The 16072-nt window shown below is 49.6% G+C and overlaps 1 protein-coding gene across 1 annotated transcript in view; it reads left to right on the top strand.

Annotated features, from left to right (window-relative positions):
• The first annotated feature begins 1537 nt into the window (after window positions 1–1537).
• TSPAN2 (tetraspanin 2) overlaps window positions 1538–16072 on the top strand; it is a 40139-nt gene continuing 25604 nt past the window's right edge. Inside the window, exon 1 of the mRNA XM_028502775.2 lies at window positions 1538–1711. Within this exon, the coding sequence (XP_028358576.1) occupies window positions 1643–1711 (69 nt within the window). The 5' untranslated portion in view covers window positions 1538–1642. The remainder of the gene's footprint in view (window positions 1712–16072) is intronic.

The following is a 16072-nucleotide window of genomic DNA, read 5'->3' as shown; positions in this document are numbered from 1 at the left end:
TTCACTTTGAATGCTCAAACAAGAGTCCAAAGACACAGATGTAGGCAAAGATGGCAATACTGATAGAAAGTGATTGGTCATCTGACACAATACACAATAGCCAAAACATACAGTATTTACTCTGTGCCATGCACCATTCTGGGCACTTGACCAATATTAACTCATGAATCTCCATAACTCTATGAGGTACATACTATTATCTCCATGCTGCAGATGAGGAAACTGAGGCCTGACGATGCTCTTGTCAATTGATTGAAAGTTGTGCCCTAGCATCTTTCCAGCTCATCTTCTCTGCTCCACTCCTGCTGACCAGAGCTCTACGTTCTCCCGGAAGGCCTTGTGTTCTCTGACCCTGTCTAATTTGCACATGCTATTTGCATGTGCCTGGACAGCGCTTCCCCTCTGCTCAGACTCATTCTTCAAGGCTAGAGCAGGCCCACTCTCCTCAATAAAGCTTTCTCTGCCCAGTGCAGTGAGGCCAGGCGGCACTGGCCAGCGTTTTGCCTGACCCCCTCGCTTTGCAGTAATTATTTGCTTACAGATCTCTCTCTACCACCAGAGACAGTGCTACCAGGCTCCCCTGACTCCCCATTGCTGAGTCCTTGGGGCTTGTTGCTACATTGCCTGGTCTATAATAGGCACTTAAAAGTTTTGCTGAATGAATGCATAGGCTCCCTGAATTTTACACTTTCTTGTCGCCCCCACACTGTCTGGCACCACATACTTTAGACACTTAGTCAACCAGAGTGGAAGCCTGATTTCCCCACCAGCAGCCTAATTTAATAAAACAAAGCAGAACAAAACCCACCCCCTCTTAACTTCCATATCCACATCCCTTTCCACGCTCTGCCATCGGTTGATTCCAGCAGGACCCTGAGAGTCTCACGCTCCCTCCCCTGGCCGTGTGGGCTGAGCAAAGTGGGGAGCAGTCATCCGGGCAGGACCGTTGCATCCTGCTCCTTCTCCCCGTTCTTGCCTATTAAGGTAAGAGTCCTCGGAGGAGCGCGGGAGGGGCCGTGGGAGGGTCCCTGGAAAGTGGCCTCCGTGGCCAATGCTCTTGTTCGGCGCCAAAGAACCACAGCCCCCAGCCGGAGGTGCCCAGCGACAGGTCGTGCCAGCTTCAGGGCAGCCTCAAATCCTCCTTCTCTTTCTATATCCTAGGCCACCTTCCTAGGTTTCTATAGCCACCGGGGCCATGTCCTTATCCCCAACCTCCATCGCAAGACTCAAATGAGTCTGCACAGGGTGCTGATTAAGTGGGTCTCCGGTTCCCACTTAATTAAGTGGACGCTCCTTCCTGGCACATGTTCGGATAGCCACTGGGAGCTGGGCGCCTATGGAGAACGTCACCTGGCATCGGGAGTAAAGAAGGCGGTCCCTGGCTCCGGGGGAGAGTGGGGACGTGCTCCCACTGACCCTGACGGCGCCCCAACCCTCGCCAGCCTCTTCGCTCCGGGTCCTACTGGGGCCCTCTAACGCCCCCTGCCGGGGCTCGCCCGCCCTCTGCAGGCCCCGCCTCTGCCCCGCCCCCATAGACCCCGCCCCTTGTCCCTGGCGCTCCACCCCCTCCCCGCCGGCTCCCGCCGCTCCCGGCACTCAATACCCGCCTGGGAACTCTGGATCCCGCCGCTGGGGCTGCAGCATGGGGCGCTTCCGCGGGGGCCTTCGGTGCATCAAGTACCTGCTGCTTGGCTTCAACCTGCTATTCTGGGTGAGACCCGTAACCCAGAGGGCCGGGCAGGGAGGGGGCCGGGAGGGAACGCGGGGCTGGGGTCCCCGGGGTTCTGATCACGGCATCCGAGCCGGGCTACGGGAGAAGGCAGGGTGTTCCTAACGGCGGAGGTGAGAAAAAGGCAGACAAAGAGGGAGAAGAGGGATGGAGAAGGAGAGAACGGAAAGAGAGAGAGACTGAGCAAGGAGAAATGGTGAGAAAGGGAAGACACCGTGGGGAACCTCCCCGCCTGGGTTTTCATCTCGCAGCTGGTGACTCCAGGTGCGGGGACGCTGGCCTCTCCTCACCTCCTGGGGGTCGCCTCCCCTCCAGCGGTGCACGCACCCCCTTCTCGCTCTCCTCCACACTGGAGCCCAGGCCTGGCCAGGGCGTTGGAAGGGGAGACCCTCCCTGCACCCGGGCTGCCGGGGGTGGTGCCCCCGTGAGTCCACACACTCGGAGGAAGGCTGTGACGGTTTTGTGCTGGAAATTGGGAGTAGGAGAGAAAATGGTATAGGAGGGGGAGAGGGTCGTCCTTTTTCTGAGTATTAGGGAGGGTCCAGCTGAATGTGAAGAGGCGGCGATGTTCTTCTCTAAAGGGGACCCGCGGAAGGGAGGGGCGGCAGCATCTCCCCCAACCCCCAAACCGCAGCCTCTGCTCCATACTAATGCTCCAAGGGATGATCTCATTCAACTTTGCATTGAATGAACAACATTCTCGGGACTAGTGGTCCACTGAGAGACAGAGCCATGACCCCTGCCTCCTATATTACTGGGACAAGACTAGGGCTAGACCATCCCTAGATCCCTAGATACACCATCTCAGGCCCTAAAGGGCTGTGGGATAAGATCTGAAAATTGTCTGGTTTGCACATCCCCTCTTGGGCTTCCTCAAGAGAATGTGAGCCAGTATAACTGTTCAGACAGACTCAGAAGGAAAATACAGATCTTGCTTTGGGTAAAGAAGTTCTTGAGCCAGGAGGGAGCCACAGGGGCCTGAGCGCTTCGAAACAACTGGGATGGAGGAGGTGGTGGTTGTCCTAACTGCTCTGGGGAGGTTGTCTTCCTGTGACTACAGCTAATCAATTATTGAATGACGGGCTCTGCTTGTGTCTGCCAATCCATTAGCCCAGATGCCCGGATGACTCCAGCAACTCAAGTTCTCAGAGGCCAACTTGCCATCTTCAGCATCCTTCATCACATCATCAAGGTGTGAAGAAGGTAGCCCAAAGACAGGCCCTGAATTTTAAAAATACACATGGCTTTTGTAGACCTGGGCATTTCCACCCAGTGTACTATAGGGAGGGGTATTTCTGAAGGCCTCTGTGCTGTCCTTTTGAATGCTGGCTTAGTTTCAAAGGCTGTGCATTATAAGTGTCATGCTTCAGTGACGCCCTTCACTCTCACTGCTTACAGATTCAAAAGGAGTCATATATGAGCCTGAGAAGGCTTGGTTTGGTGCCTGTTTAGTGCCTGACATTGTGCCAGCCTTTCCAGGGATAATGGGAGGCATTATGGAATGTTTTCAATGTGCCAGGGACAGTACTATGCACACTGCATTCATTATCACAGTTAATCCTCACAACGCTCCTAATGTGCATCCTATTATTATCCCCATTTTTACAGATGAGGAAACAGAGGCTCAGATGGGAGCTTGCCCAAGGTCGCACAGCTAGTGGGTGGTGACTCAGACTCAGCCTACTTGCTGCTAAGCCCTGTGGCACATGACACTCCTCACCTGTGGTTCCCCAAGTGTGTTTCCTGGACCAGCAGCATCAGCATCCCCGGGAACTTGTCAGAAATACACATTCTCAGCCCATTCCAGGGCTGCTGAATCAGAAGCACTGGGGGAGGGACCCAGTCAGCTATTTTAACAATCTTCCAGACAATTCTGATTCACGCTCAGGTTTGAAAAATGCGTATTATTAAATAGGCATTATAAGGATGATTTATACATATATAACTATAAATACACATATATGTAATTTACAAATATAAAGCACTGTCCTCTAAGCTGCCGGTCTAGTTGAGGAAGTGAGACTAGTGCATATAGAACAAACAACAAACAAAACGGGAAGATTAAAATCGAGTGCTCCCACTGACGTGTGAAATTTGTCACTCGATTTTACACTGCCCACTTCTGTTCCAGTGTAACTTCTGACCAGAAATTCAGTAAGAGAAGTAGGAAGAAAGCGATGCCTGAGTGCCTAGCGGAGTTAGATACCGCCCTGCATTTGTATGGTCAAACGAAGGAGATTAGCAAAAGGTCCACAGCGATAGTGAGGAGTCAGGACAGTTCTCCTGAAGAAGGGGATGTCTAAGCTGAACCGAGGGGCTGGAGGAATGCTGGTGGGCAGAGATGAGGGGGCAGCACTGCCCACCAGCAGAGGAACAGAGCAAGGGTGCGTGAGCCCGCCATCTGACCACAGGATCAGCCCTGAGTGCAGAGATCCCGAGCAAGGTGTGCTTGAGCAATTGATTCTGACTTCTGGTCCTCTGTGTTCTCATCTGCACAGTTAGGGTAACAGAACTGTTGAGAGGATTAAAAGGAAATAGGGCAAATATCTGAGCTCACCTGCCTATGAGCCTAGTATACAGTAAGTGCTTGAAAAGTATTAAGTATTATTAGTGAATCCCCAGCACATAGGAAGCATTTAGTAAAAGTTAGCTCTCTTTCCCTACTCCCTTAATGTTGGGAAATAGTGTATGTCTGCCAAGTGACATGCAGCTTATCTTCATTTTAGGATAAGTATATGTTATCTTCTTAATCTGTATTTGTGGATTTTCCCCACTAGAACTTAGAACATACTGAGATCAGGGATTTTTTTTTTCCATTCTGTTCATGGCTGTGTATCTAGAAAAGTGCCCAGTGCACAGGAGGCACCCAATAAATGTCTGCAGAATAAATAAATGAATGAGCAGGTTAGAGGGTTTGGTACAAATGGCCTTCCCAGTTTGCACAGACAGTCAATTCTCAGCTTTATCTGGAGGACTGAGACCTCTTTCTGCTCATTACTTACTGATTTGTTCTGTGTTTGCATAGACTGATCCCAGGAGGGGTATAATATGGGGCCTTCCTGTCTCCCAGTTCCCATGGGGAGGGGTCCCAAGGGTCTCGCGATAGCAGCTGTCACAGGCAGCTTTCCCACGTCTGTGCTGCACAACCAAAGGGAAAGGAGCTAAGTGAACCAGGCAGCTAATGATTCAGGGGAAAATGAGTGTTTGGGCTAAATTACCTAGATATCTACCTTCACTGTAAGTGAGGAAACCCTTTTCCAGCAAAGCCCCACCCTGGTTTCTGAAGTTGTTTTTTCCTGGTTAGAGGAGTTCGTGGGAAGTTTGGGGAAGGGGCAGAGGGTGGAGGATGGTTTCCCTGGAAGGATAGGCGTTAGCAGTGACCAGTGTAATGTTTATACACCCCCGTAGATGCTGCGCACCTGCCCTTCCGAGGTATCTGGTCCCCCGCTCTGTAACAGCACTCCCTTCCTGTCAGGAACCCACCAGAAGGCAGGCACAGGGGCGGGGTTGGGGTATGTTTTGCGATCTGCAATTTGACAAATCGATTTGCAATCTCCTTCTGGCAGGTTGGTTTACGTTTCCTTAGGCTGTGCTCCTGGTTTTATAAACATTCAACTAGATCCTGCCAGGGCCGGCACAGCACTCCCTGGCCCAGGGCCACTGGCTGGATGCACCACTGAATTTTACAAAACAAAAGTAAAGCCTAGCTATGAACCTCCCCTAAGTTAATTTCTGTTATCATGGTTGGGGTCTGACATGAAAGAAACCCTTCCCAACAGCTGTCAGGCCTAAATTCGGACACTACAATCACATTGCATCGCATATTCCTATGCCTTTCACTGAAATCACCTTGAGTTTTTTCCTCCGTTGCATAGCAATAGAAATAACACACCACAGTCCATCAAGCCACAGATGTTGGCTTAAAGAAAAACCTCGGCACTGTTTATCCCTTGGTTTATTGTTGTATACTAAGCGCTTTCCTATCATTGTGCTGTGCGTTCGAAGTCCTCGGGGTTACCCACCAACAGGAAGCAGGACTGTTCATTGTTGAAAGTCAGATGCCATATATGGCTTGTTTGAAGTCGCTTTCTTTTCCTCTTACCATGATTAATGCAGCTTTGGGGTTTCACTGAGTGATGCCTGACAGGTGCTGTTAGGAAAGATGGTGTCACGTGGCCTGAGGAGTGAAAGCTGGTTGAGTCTCCTGAAGCTTACAGAGGTTGCCTCCTCCTCTTCCCCAAATTGCTTTCAAACAATACCTTCAGAGCTCCTGCCTGCAAGAAAAGACTGATTTTAAAAATACCTGAAGAAAGTATTCTTTGGGGTCCACCCAAAAGCTACACTTGTAGGTCTGCCCAGAAGGCTGATAGGGATTTCCTTGGCCTTGTTGCAGGATAGTCCTTATTTCTGATTTCCATCAAGGTGGGAAGAGAGTGGCAGTGGCCAAGTCTCCCCTAACGTGAATGAAAGGGCCTGGTGTTGGGAGGGGCAAGGACTCGCTGATAGAGCCCAGTGTGCGGAGACTGGAGCTCTAGTTCCAGTCATCTGGTAAACCTGAGGCAGGTCTAGGCAGGTGGCAAATCGTATCTAGGAATTCAGAGCCTGCAAGGTGGACACAGCAGCGCACTGCCTGGGGCTGTCCCTGGCTGTACTATTTGCTCGTGAGGGGAGCTTGGTTAGCAAGTTTTTCCGTCTCTTTGAGCCTCAGTTTTCTCACCCATAAAATGGACATGATCAAGTACCAGCAACAATCTACAGTCTTAGTGCAGATAAGGCTGTAGATTGGGTGAGTAAATATATTTAAAGTAGCAAATACAGACTCAGTGTAAGATATTAGTGGTAGTCGTATTTAAACACTGGAAGTACAAATGGGAAGGTAGACTCTAGAATCCAAGAATTTCATAAAGGTAAAGAAAACTGGGGAACAGGCATCCCAGGCCTAACCCACCAAACTAAGTCACAAGAGTCGGGTGACTCTTCCTCAGCAGTTCCTCAGATCACTTCCTCAGCAGTTAGTTACTCGGCAAACATGTGCTGACCTCCTACTATGTGCCCAACACCCTGCCAAGGGCTGGGCATTCAAAAATGATTAAGACGCTGTCCTTGATCTTGAGACACATGTGCCTTTCTCTCTGTAAAGTCTTTGCTCTGTGAGGGCAGGGCGTGTGCTGTGCTGGTGGCTTCCTCCTCCCCGTCCCTCAGTGCTGAGAGGAGGCTTCGAGGTCACTGGCAAGGCCCCCCACAGGGTTGTGTGCGCTGACCCAGTACAGGAACGGCTTGTTCCCTGCCCTGCCTCTGCGTTGCCAAGGGGAAGCCAGTGGGCGGCAGTGGGAAGACCTTGGTGATCAGTGTCACCCAACCTTTGATGTGCATACATGTCACTTAGGGATCTTGTTCAAATATATATGCTCTGACTCTGGAGGTCTGCGTTTCTCAAAGGCCCCGTGATGCCATTGGTCCAGGGAACACACTCTGAGACCACGGGGTGAAGTGCGGCCTGCAGTGGTCCCAGACCCACCGGTGGCTCTCGTTTCTGAATGGCACAGGGAGTGCCCTTCCTCTTAGCCCGCCCTCCTGGCTTTCCTTAACTCCAGCTATCACTTTGCCATTATTCTTTTAAGACTTTATTTTTTGCATTAAAATTCAATGGTTTCTAAAATTATGCAAAATGCAAATGTCCTTTGCATTTCACTGCGTTATTCTAGGACATCACTCGTGCAGTGTCTTTGGGTCTCCGACCCTGTGTGACAAAAGCCTCCATCCACTGCCTTAAAATTGGCAGTTCATATCACAACAGGGCTGTTGCCCTAAAGCAAGTGATGCTGTCCTGTCCACTGAGGTGGTGCCTGTCGTAGTCACTGAGGCTTTAAAGAGAAGGGACTGAGAAAGAGGCCGATAAGATGGGAATATCAGATGGGCTGAGAGCACATCGTACAGATGAGGAGGGGGACCTGGGTCCACCTTCTTCATCCTCTTCAGATTTAATTGGGGACAAAATAATACTAATGAAATATATATGATGTATTTGTTTACAAAGTGCTTTCATATGCATTATCCCATTTGATCATGAATCACAACAATCCTGTGAAACAATAGAATTATTCCCATTTTACAGATGCAGAGCTGAAAGTCAGGCATAGTAGGTGATATGTCTGAGACCAAAGAGTCAGAGAGAAGCAAAGCCAGGATTCACACTTAGGTCTTCTGCTTTTTTTTTTTAATCCTCACCTGAGGATATGTTTCTGTTGATTTTTTTCTTGTTTTAGAGAGTGAGAAACATTGATGTCAAAGAGAAATATCGATTAGTTGCCTCCCACATGCACCCTGACTGGATATCGAACCCACAACCTAGGTATGTGCCCTGACTGAGGATTGAACCTGCAACCTTTTGGTGTATGGGATGATGCTCCAGTCAACTGAGCCACTCGGTCAGGGCCGGGACTTCTAATTTTAAACCCAGTGTTCTTTTCACTGTGTTAACTTATAAGGGCATGGGGAATATAAGGTCTGAGAAATGCTACCAGCTTGGGAAACGGGAAGGCTGTGACCAGATTATATCCAGTGTTGGATTTAATCTTAATACGTTCCAGAAATGCAGGTGCAAAGGGATGCATAAAACACCCCAGATCAGTTTAAGGCTGAGGAAAAGCAAGACAGGTATTGAGAAAGTGTATGTATCAAGAGACTTCATTTCATTAGCAAACACTTGAAGAAGAATAGTTACCATTATGGTAATATAAGCTATGAGCTGGCAGCTTGCCTAAGCACATTTTGTGTCTTTAGTCCTCACAGTGACCCTCAGTTGTTGTCACCCCCAGGGAGGCTTGCCCAGGGACTCAGAGCCAGCCGGTGATAGCGCTGGGCTTCTGTGCATGGCTGCAGACTCTGGTTTTAACCACTCCAAGTCTGCAGACGGATGAGGAGAGAAGCTGGAAACTCTGATGAGCACGTGAATTCTAGACCCGTGCTCTCTAAAATAGTGGCTATGCTATTCATCACATGAAGCTATTAAAATGAATTAATATTAAAAGAAATTTAATATCAGCTCCTAAGTCTCACTAGTCACATTTCACGTGCTCAATAACCATTGCTGGCTGGTGGCTACAGGACTGCACAGCACAGAGGGAGAAACTTACGTTTATGTCATTGGAGAAAGTTCTATGGGATAGCTCTTGCCTAAATATAGTTATTCTTTCTCTCCTAAATTATTTTCTCCTGTTTTTCTCTTACGGGTCTTGTAAAAACTATAAAGCCAAAGAGAAGGAGGGGACGTAGTTTCTGGAAAGAGGCATTGGCATAGCTAGAAGGTTGAGAAAACTCAGGGAACTTCAGCTGTCATGGAAAGAGTGTAGACCTCACATCAAAGTTAGTAGAGGAAGGCAGCGGAAGGCTAAGTTCTTGCTGTCATGGGAGTGGTGTTTCCTCTCTTGGGTAGGGTTAAGTTTCAGTTTGAATGTAACATTAGCAAACCTACCATCATAACAACTCCAAGGGCTGGGCTGAGTGTGCAACGTGAACTCATTTCATCTCCTCGGGAGGCACTATTATTACCTCCACCTTGCAGCTGAGAAAGCTGAGGGTGAGAGAGATTAAGTGACTTGCCCAAGGCCACAGACTAGTAAATGGCAGAGCCTGATTCAGACCCAGGAGGGCTAGGGTCCCGTGTTGATCCGCCACAGCCACTCAACACCACAGAGCTGTACATGTGGATGCTTCTGCTATTATCCTGTCTAAGGGCGTCGTCACTCAGTCTGAACTCAGAAGAGGTAACATTTTCTAGAAGAGCAGTTGGCAAATGTTCCAAAGTGTGTGCCAAGCTTTGTCCTCCCCATCATAACGGTGAATGGGGGAAAGTCAGCTAGTAAACTGGAGAATGGGGCAGGGCTGGCAAAGCCCCCCTGAGGTCAGGCAGGGACAGGGGCCTTGGAAGCTGCTGCCATTCATCCAGAAAGCGCCCCCTGCTCTCCTATGCGCACTCGAATCCATCCAATCCCCCGTGTGGCCAGGCGCTCCCTGCCTTCAGGACCACAAAGGTTTCTGGTGAAATTGCTGTTAAGAAAAATCTCTTTGGAACACCAAGCTAGCCTTTCATGATTTTTACTGGATTCCATCCAAGCTAACTTTGTAATAAACAAAATGTTTTCACTTGTTCCAATCTACCCTGAGTTCTACTGAAACACATTTTTTTCTCCCATTGTCTCTCTGTGATAACTAAAACTGGGTGTGGTCCTTGTTAACTGATTGATATTTAAGAGTCCTGTTTATCTGCTCAGACTGTCTTGAAAGACATTAGGCTATTAAATAAGTATTGTTTAATGTCCTGTCTTTGTTGACATAAAGCTCGATACAGAGGAGATGCTATGGGAGTCGGTGTAGCCCTCAGGTAAGTGTTTACTGAGGGCGTGAGCCTGGGATGAGAGCCAGCTGCGCGCTGCAAGGAGGAAGTCCAGGAAACACAGACGAGACCATTATTGTCCGCCTGGAGCTCGTCCCCTGGGTGAGGGAAGGCAGACATCGGGTTGAAGTCACTTGGGTGACTTGGTGGATTAGGTTTCAGTCTTCTGTGTATTTGCTCTTCATTCGATGAAGCCATCTGCTCACTGGGACCATTAACTGTAGCCCGTGATATTTATTTTGCTAGATGAAAACTATACAGCTATCATTTTTCCTCCTCATTCTTGCTGCCCTCTCCAGTCGCTTTCCCTAGATTTGTCCAGAGAAAAAGCATTGCGTATAACCATGGAATAAATACAACATACTTCCCATTATTTATATTTAAGTTGTCTGCTTTATCATTCACAGCAAGCTTTACATCAGTTTAGTTTCCTTCCCCTGAGCTCCGTGTCCCCCCCCCCACACCCCTTTTCTGCCTCCTGGCACTGTCACTTGACCCACTCAAGTTAAGTTTATAACCAGCAGTCCCCAACCTTTTTGGCACCAGGGACTGGTTTTGTGGAAGACACTTTTTCCATGGACTGGGATGAGGGGGGTGGTTTCAGGATGATTCAAGTGCATTACATTCAAGCTCACCTCCTGCTGTGTGGCCCGGTTCCTAATAGGTCCGGACAAGTACCGGTCCACAGCTCAGGGGCTGGGGACACCTGTTTATAACAGCCTAAACGGAAGAGGGTCGTTCAGCATGAACACATAACCCGATGTTCTTTCTGGGATGCATAGAACACTCCTGATTCTGTCGTGCTTTGGAGTGCTGTGAAGCACTGATTGGTTTATAAATAGGTCCTTACCTGAAGGAAGTCTTTCAGGGATTTCTCAGCATGAGCTTGTTCCTAGAAAATTACTAGGAGGAAAATCATAGGGAATCAGACACATGGGTATCTAACCAGTGCATTTGCAGCTCACAGCTGTCTCATCACGCGCTGCCAGGGAGCTACCCCGGTTCTGCCTCACTGGTCCGAGGCTGAGACAAGGCAGCCAGGCTCCTCGGGGTGGGTTTGAGTGGATGTCCTACCGCATCTGGCTCTTGTGTTTCTTAACAAAATCCCTGATTTTGAGAACGTGCCATCGGAATCCTTGCCTTGCTTTCAGGGCAGATGATGATGAAAATGCTGGGAGCTGGCTTTCCTCTTCGAGAACATTAGTATCTTCCAGAGCAAATGTGCTCCTGCCTTATACCCACTAAAAGGATGCCACAGCACCACCCTCGTGGCGTCAGAAAGCGGCGTGCACTCACAGCAGGCACTGGGAGCTGCTAGAAGGCTCCAATCGGGGAGGACGATTGCCACCAAGAACACGCGTGAGCTTAGGAGCTTTTAGTGGAAACTGCAGGGTTGAAGTGTCTTTTCCAGCTCTGTGTGACTTCATCCCAAAGAGGAGGCTGCAAGTGATTGGGTCGTGCATACACACGGGTTTCACCCCGGAGAAGCAGAAGACAGGGTTGACTCTGCTAGTTCTTCCATCTGGGTGTGCCATGGGTGCTGCTGCAATTGTATTAAATGTTCACATGCTTCTGCCTGTAAGAGGCGTGCATAGATTCTTCCTCTGTGTCCACGTGCGATGCAGAGCACACATCCTCACACGTTTAGGAGACACAGAGCTGACACTGCACGCTCTAATTTGTTTTGTGTTTCTGTGGGAAAGTCTTGTTGCTGAGGATATCCAACAGTGTGTTCACACAGCGCCTTCTGAGGGGTCTGCACCGTGTTTCCCGGTGCAAATGAATTTGAAACCCTACTTTGCAAGGCGTCCCCTTGAACTGCTGTGAGGGAAGTTGTTAGAAACCACTCCTGTCAGCCTCTCTGAGGCCCCGTTGCCATAAACAAGATAAATACCATTCATTGGGTGGCTTAAACAACAGGAAGTTATTTTTCACAGTCCTGGAGGCCTTAAGTCCAAGATCAAGGTGCTCAGCTGGTTCGGTTCCTGGTGAGAGCCCTCTTCCTGGCTCACAGATGGCTGCCTGTTCCTGTGTTAAAGGGAGAGAGGGGGAGGGAGAGAGGGGGAGACATGAGAGAGAGACAAAGAGAGAAATATAAGAGCACCGATCCCATCTCGAGGGCTCCGCCCTCATGACCGCATCCAAACCTAATCAACTCTCAAAGCCCCACCTCCAGATACCATCTCCTAGGGGTTAGAACTGAAACACAGGAACCTGAAGGGCGGGCACAACTGAGTGCACAGCCCTCCATTCGCTCCCTTAGCAGGTGCCTGTTGGGAGCCTGCTCTGCAAGGCAGTGGGGCCAGGGCCCGGGGCCAGAGCCCGGGGCCAGCAGCACAGACCCTGCCTCTGCCCTCTCGCAGCTCAATACTTAATAAAAACAATTACAGAAATATATAAACGGAAATGCTTATTAAAGGACACAGGAGGGAAGGCAGGTACCTAAGCCAGGTATGCATCCCAGAGGAAGTGATGTCCGAGCTGAGAGCTCTGCATGGGTATGAGTGAGGTGGGAGGGGAGGGGAGCTTTCTGAGCTGGGGCGGGAGAAGGAACTGAAACCGTGTGGCTACAGCATCTCAGGACAATTCACAAGTGCTGTCTCAGAGTTTCCCCCAGTGATGCTCTTCACCCAAAGGGGACCTTTCAGCGGGGCTTGGCCATCAGAGAGCCGAGCAGCATGTGTTTGCTCTCTGTGGTCAGCACTGGCCAGCCTCGCTGGGGGGTGGGTGTTGGGGGGGGGGGCAGGGGGGGGTGCCGGCGGTGGGGGAAGCTGGATAGACAGGAGGTCTGGAGAGTAATATTCGAATTTTTGCATCTTCAAACTGCATCCCTCCAACGTACTGCCATCCAAAGAACTGTGTTTGTGATTTATGAAACTTTTTTAAGTGAAAAATATATGTCCTTAAGATAGAACATTTCATCAGCAATCCCAGGAAAATATAGAGTACAGTAAAATAAAACTGAAATCCATTAACAAGTTCTGCTTCTTGCTAAATGACTTATTTCTGCTTTTTTTTTTCATTTCTAGAAAGAGGAGGAGGGAGGGAGAGAGGGAGAGAAGCTTCTGGCCCACAACCCAGGCACGTGCCCTGCCTGGGAGTCAAACCGGCAACCTTTCGGTTCGCAGGCCGCTGCTCAGCCCACTGAGCCTCACCAGCCAGGGCAGGTAGCCATTTCTCAGAGGAATCCTCTTGTCCACCAGCTTGCTTTAAATGCTTTCTAATCAGGTGTGGGTCCTCCCCTCCCCTACTTTAGTTTTAGAACACAGACTGTCTTCTCTAAAAACATATGCTTACAATTTGCAACTTATATAAAGTTAGCTACTGAAATAACTTGCCCACAGAAATGCATAATATAATTGTATCTAGTGAGCCCCTGGCTAATGATATGGATTGATGTGTCCTTGTCCCTTTCACTACTATGTTTTCATCTTTTTTTTCTATTTTACTTCTTTCCTCTTTTCCAATGTGGGGTACAATTTTGCCTTCAGACTCCGGTCTGGTCACACTCTCTGAGAGCCTGACGCACAGCGGGTGCTCAGAAAAGAAATGATGACATGAAGAGTGATATCTGACATCTCACGGGCCAGCTCTGTGACTGAGCCCTCACCTGCAGGGTGAGTGTCCCTCCTGGGCCACCCAGGGGGGTCACTGGCATCAGGGCACCCTGACATCGGGTTCACGGGGCTCGATCTCAGAGCCCCCGTGAGGAGGCTCCAGGTTCACAGTAGATGCTCAATAAATGTTTACAAAGTGATTAACATCTGAGCCCAACTCAGGCAGCTGTATGGAAAAAGCCCATTCCCAGAAAAACAACAATATTTCTGGTGACAATTACCAGGCATAGGAAGCATGGGGTGGAGGCTGCAGGGCTTTGAGCTAGAAAGGTTAAAATTCAGGAGTCGAGGGGGCTGCAGGCTTCGTACAGTTCGTTCCATGAACCTTCTTGCCCAGAGGGCGGGCCCTGCAGAGCAACAGGACTCAGTGACAGTGGACTTGCTCACGTTGTTCTTAACTGGGCTAGTCTTGGTGTCAGTCTTTTTCAAACAGTTTCTAGCACAGCAACCATAGTGCAGTGGACAGAGAATCATTCAAGAGCCTTAGAGGAACCGAGAGTTAGAAAGGACTTCTTTGGCTCCGTGTCTCTGTTGATGCCACTTTCCAAAGCAGTGATCACTGTTGTCACAAGCAGCCCGGGCCTGGCAGGTCCGCCCCCTGTACCCAGGCCACAGCAAGCAGCTGCAAGCAGGAGGATTCCCTCCGCACAGTGATGACGTTCGGCTAAGCCACAGTTTCCTTGACTTAGGAGGAAACCCGTGTGGTTTGGGGTTGAGGGGGCGTGGATAAGCAAAGTGCAGATATTTTCTCATTGTCCCGTGGCTTTAAATTGCAACCTCTCTTTTAATTTTCCATTATGCATCAAACACGTCTGTGCCAGCAGTGGGCAAATGTATTCCATCTGGGAGGACGATCCAGACAGCTATAAATTAGAGTCTGTGTACAGAGATGCCAGAAATGTGGCCGAGCAGTAGGGTGTCCCTGGGACCAGTCACCTCCTCCACAGTCTGCTCGGTGGCTGCGAGCCTTGGCCTGATGCCTCTGTCAACAGAGTTCACTTTGCATTTGGAAACTGTCTTTCCATCAAGTTGCCACAGAGACGGGAGGGCAGGGGCACCTCCGAGGCGCTGCTGGGCACACCCGCCCCAGGCGGACTCCTCCGCTCCCAGGATGGTGCTTTCCCAGGGGCACCACTGTTTTTTCTGCACCTGAAACAGCAATGACCTTGAAGCTGGTTTCCTTCCAAACGCAGGCTTGACCCGAGAAAACTCTCCCCACTTTGTCTTGATAGAACAAACTTCTATATCATGCTTTTTTTTTAATCCTTACCTGTGGACATCTTTTCATTGCTTTTAGAGAGAGGGGGAGGAAGAGAGAAAGGGAGAGGAAGGTCAATGCGAGAGAGAAGCAATGATTTGTTGCCTCCCGTGTTCTCCCAGACTGGCCGTGTGTACCCAGACTGGAGATGGAATCGCAAGCTAGGCAAGTGCCCAGCTGGGAACTGAATCCTCAGACCTTCAGTTACAGGATGATGCTCCAGCCAACTGAGCCACACTGGCCAGGGCCCATATCATGCTTTAAAAAAAAAAAACATTTTAAAACTCATAAAAGTAATGTACGCTTACTGCAGAAACCTTAGAAAATATAGTGAAAAGAAAAAGTCACACGTAATCCCACCCTTCGAAGATATTGTTAATGTTTTAGCATGATTTCTTTCACTGTTTTTCCACGCCATGCTACCCTTTTTAAAAATGCAAAAATCTCTTCAAGCTGGTTGAGCCCAGTTCCTTCCACTGTCCCTCTCACATTATCCAATTAGTGCTCTCCTCTGAGTACTGGAAACATTTAGTTATTCCACATTAGAGACTCCAGCTGGTAGAACTCTGTCCCTCCGGCTCCTCCTGGCTGAAGGCATGCCAAGCTTCTGAAGGGCCTGGCCACAAAGGGACTCGGCCTGGTGGGGACAAGGGTGAAGGGCAAAGCCCTTACATAACGTCAGCCAGGGAACCCCAAAGGGGAGCGCCAGGGTTTACAAACAGCCCCACAGATAGAAGGACCCCCTGTACCAAGGGCTACCCCTGACTTCAATGTTACTTTTCCTACTCAACATCTATGTCGAGGACCATGTCCTTCTGTCTTCCTTTCCGGGCAGGGGCAGCGTCTACCCTGGGCGCCTGGCGACAGGCCAGGGCAGCCCAACACTGACTGGAATGGTGTGGAGAACCAGCATGGGGGCTATTTTTACATCTTTGCTTCCTGTCCCCTGGTGCCTTGAGTCCAGAAGGTGCCCAGGGAACGGCAGCGGATTGACTGATGTGACAGAAGTCAAGATTGGCGTTTGGGGACAGAGAGGACGCTGAGGCTGATAGCCTGCTGGCGGGCAGTTGTGA

Source organism: Phyllostomus discolor, chromosome 14 (assembly GCF_004126475.2).
Source record: "Phyllostomus discolor isolate MPI-MPIP mPhyDis1 chromosome 14, mPhyDis1.pri.v3, whole genome shotgun sequence".
NCBI classification, from domain to species: Eukaryota; Metazoa; Chordata; class Mammalia; order Chiroptera; family Phyllostomidae; genus Phyllostomus; species Phyllostomus discolor.
The sequence above is the reverse complement of the archived record's forward strand: the minus strand, read 5'-3'. Positions and strand labels throughout refer to the sequence as shown.